Source organism: Triturus cristatus, unplaced genomic scaffold, assembly GCF_964204655.1.
Source record: "Triturus cristatus unplaced genomic scaffold, aTriCri1.1 SCAFFOLD_292, whole genome shotgun sequence".
NCBI lineage: Eukaryota > Metazoa > Chordata > Amphibia > Caudata > Salamandridae > Triturus > Triturus cristatus.
This window is the reverse complement of record NW_028188527.1, coordinates 544,786-547,370: the sequence shown is the minus strand read 5'-3', so window position 1 is coordinate 547,370 and position 2,585 is coordinate 544,786. Positions and strand designations below refer to the sequence as shown.

The 2,585-nt window shown below is 60.2% G+C and overlaps 1 protein-coding gene across 1 annotated transcript; it reads left to right on the top strand.

Moving 5' to 3' along the window:
• Positions 1-786: 786 nt before the first annotated feature.
• LOC146768945 (histone H3) lies at positions 787-2,333 on the top strand. Its single transcript, XM_085640647.1, has one exon. The coding sequence runs from the start codon at positions 1,894-1,896 to the stop codon at positions 2,302-2,304; it is 411 nt and encodes a 136-aa protein (XP_085496773.1). The 5' UTR covers positions 787-1,893; the 3' UTR covers positions 2,305-2,333.
• Positions 2,334-2,585: the final 252 nt, after the last annotated feature.

The window sequence follows — 2,585 nt, the reverse complement described above, 5'->3', positions numbered from 1 at the left end:
CGCTCCCCGCGGCCCCCGCAGCCCCACTGTGACGCCACAGGGCCCGCTCCCTGCAGGAGCCCCCTCCCTCCCGCGGGCCGCCGCTCCCGGCCGCAGGAGTCGAGAGAGGACCGGGGAAAAGGGGTCCGGAGCCCGGGATTTCAGGCATGGAGGCGCCCGCCGTCGGGGGAGCGCCGAGTCTCCCCGCGGATCACAAGCCAGGGATGAGGGGTGGATCCGAAACGGGGGCAGGCCCGGGAGAGGGCCGAAGCTGGGCTCCTGGTCATGTATGCGTGGAAGCGCGTGTTTAACTGATTGTGTTTTAAAACGTGGATAATCCGAAGGTAGGAAACACAAAAGTCAGCTGGGAGCAAAGAGCCGAGTGTGCCTCGCACAGCCCTGTCTGCTCGGGACCAATCAGAGGCCGGCTCCTCCCTGTATATATTCACGGGGCTCGGGTTTGGGAGGGACATTTCTGTTCAGTGACAGCGCCCGCGCCGAGACTCGCATTACAATGGCCGAAACCGCTCCAGCCGCCGCGGCGCCTCCCGCTGAGGTCGCCCCCAAGAAAAAGCAGCAGAAGAAGACAGCGGGGGCCTCCAAGGCCAAGAAGCCTTCCGGCCCCAGCGTGGCCGATCTGATCCTGAAGGTGGTGACCGCCTCTGCCGAGAGGAAGGGAGTCTCCCTGTCGGCCATGAAGAAGGGGCTGGTCGCCGAGGGCTACGATGTGGACAAGAACAAGAGCCGGGTCAAGGCCTCCCTCAAGAGCCTGGTCAGCAAAGGCGCCCTGGCCCAGCTGAAGGGCACCGGGGCCTCCGGATCCTTCAAGGTGAACAAGAAGCAGCTGGAGGGCAAGAAGGCGGCCAAGAAGGCGGCCGCCAAGACCAAGAAACCAGCGGCCAAGAAAGCTGCCCCTGCCGCCAAGAAGCCCAAAAAGGCTCCCGCGGGGGTCAAGAAGAGCCCGAAGAAGGTCAAGAAGCCTGCGGCAGCAAAGAGCCCCAAGAAGCCCAAGGCTGCCCCCGCCAAGAAGGCTGCCAAGAGCCCAGCGAAAGCCAAGGCGGCGAAGCCCAAAGTGGCCAAGAAAAGCCCTGCCAAGGTAGTCAAACCCAAGGCAGCCAAGCCCAAAGCAGCCAAGCCCAAGAAGGCAGCGCCCAAGAAGAAGTAAGGGCTTGCACCAAGACACTGCAAACACAACGGCTCTTTTAAGAGCCATCCACCCGGTCCAGAAGAGAGCTTGTTCGTCCCCACCCTTGCACCCCGCGTGCACACTTCTCTATAATAATAAACGGCACAGTAAATCCATAGCGCACCTTTCCGCACGCGAGTGCCGTGTGTGATCTTGGTCATGTAAACGGCTCTTTTGGTGCTGCGTGGATTGAAATCTGTGTACCAAATAAAGAAGGGGGTCTGGGAGTTTATTAGACCTCCGTTTATAATAAATGTGAAATAACGTGTGCCTTGGTGCTTTCACTGTATCCGGGCAGATTCGAAGTGGTGTCTGCATAAAGCAGACGATTGTGAACGTGAAATCGAGCGCAGTTAACGGCGGCGTGTTCCAGGGTGACCAAGGGCAGTACACTTATAAAATCCTGGGCTCCTCGCCCAGTTGACCGGGGGCGAGTGGTTCGTGTGACTATGGATGGACACGGAGACAAAGGCTGACCCAAGCGCGGGCTACGGCTCCAACGTACATCATCCAATCGGAGGGTGTCTTTTTCTCCACAGCTCATTGGAGAGACAGGCTGCAGCCTCCGGTTCATTGGCCAATCATTGCACACCGCGGGCTATTTTCAAACGTGGGGCGGTCGCTTCAGCCAACCAGAGCAGCCCTCCGTCTTCGAGTGCATAAATAGGGCTCTTGCCTGCTTGAACTCCATTCTTCCTCGCTTGTCGCTGAGAGAGACCGCTCCCGCCATGGCCCGCACCAAGCAGACAGCCCGCAAGTCCACCGGCGGCAAAGCGCCTCGCAAGCAGCTGGCCACCAAGGCTGCCCGCAAGAGCGCGCCTGCCACCGGCGGCGTCAAGAAGCCTCACCGCTACCGACCCGGCACTGTGGCTCTCCGCGAGATCCGCCGCTACCAGAAGTCCACCGAGCTCCTCATCCGCAAGCTGCCCTTCCAGCGCTTGGTGAGGGAGATCGCCCAGGACTTCAAGACCGACCTGCGCTTCCAGAGCTCCGCCGTCATGGCCCTGCAAGAGGCCAGCGAGGCCTACCTGGTGGGGCTCTTCGAGGACACCAACCTGTGCGCCATCCACGCCAAGAGGGTGACCATCATGCCCAAGGACATCCAGCTGGCCCGTCGTATCCGAGGCGAGAGGGCCTAAGGAGACACGCCGACCCGAACAACCACCACAACGGCTCTTTTAAGGGCCACCACCCTGTCACATACGAGCTTCTCTTATCTGCCATGGCATGTTCTACAGGTTAGGGTGGGTGGGCTGGCTGAGAGTACCACGAGTACTGGGTAACTTATACCGGCACTGGGTGACCAGAGCACTCCGTGTTCACAGTGCACAATCGCATCTTCAATGTGTCCATCGTTTAATAAAGAGCTTTGTTTGGGTGGAGGGTTGTGTTGGGATCCGCTGGTCACAAGCCAGCGCTG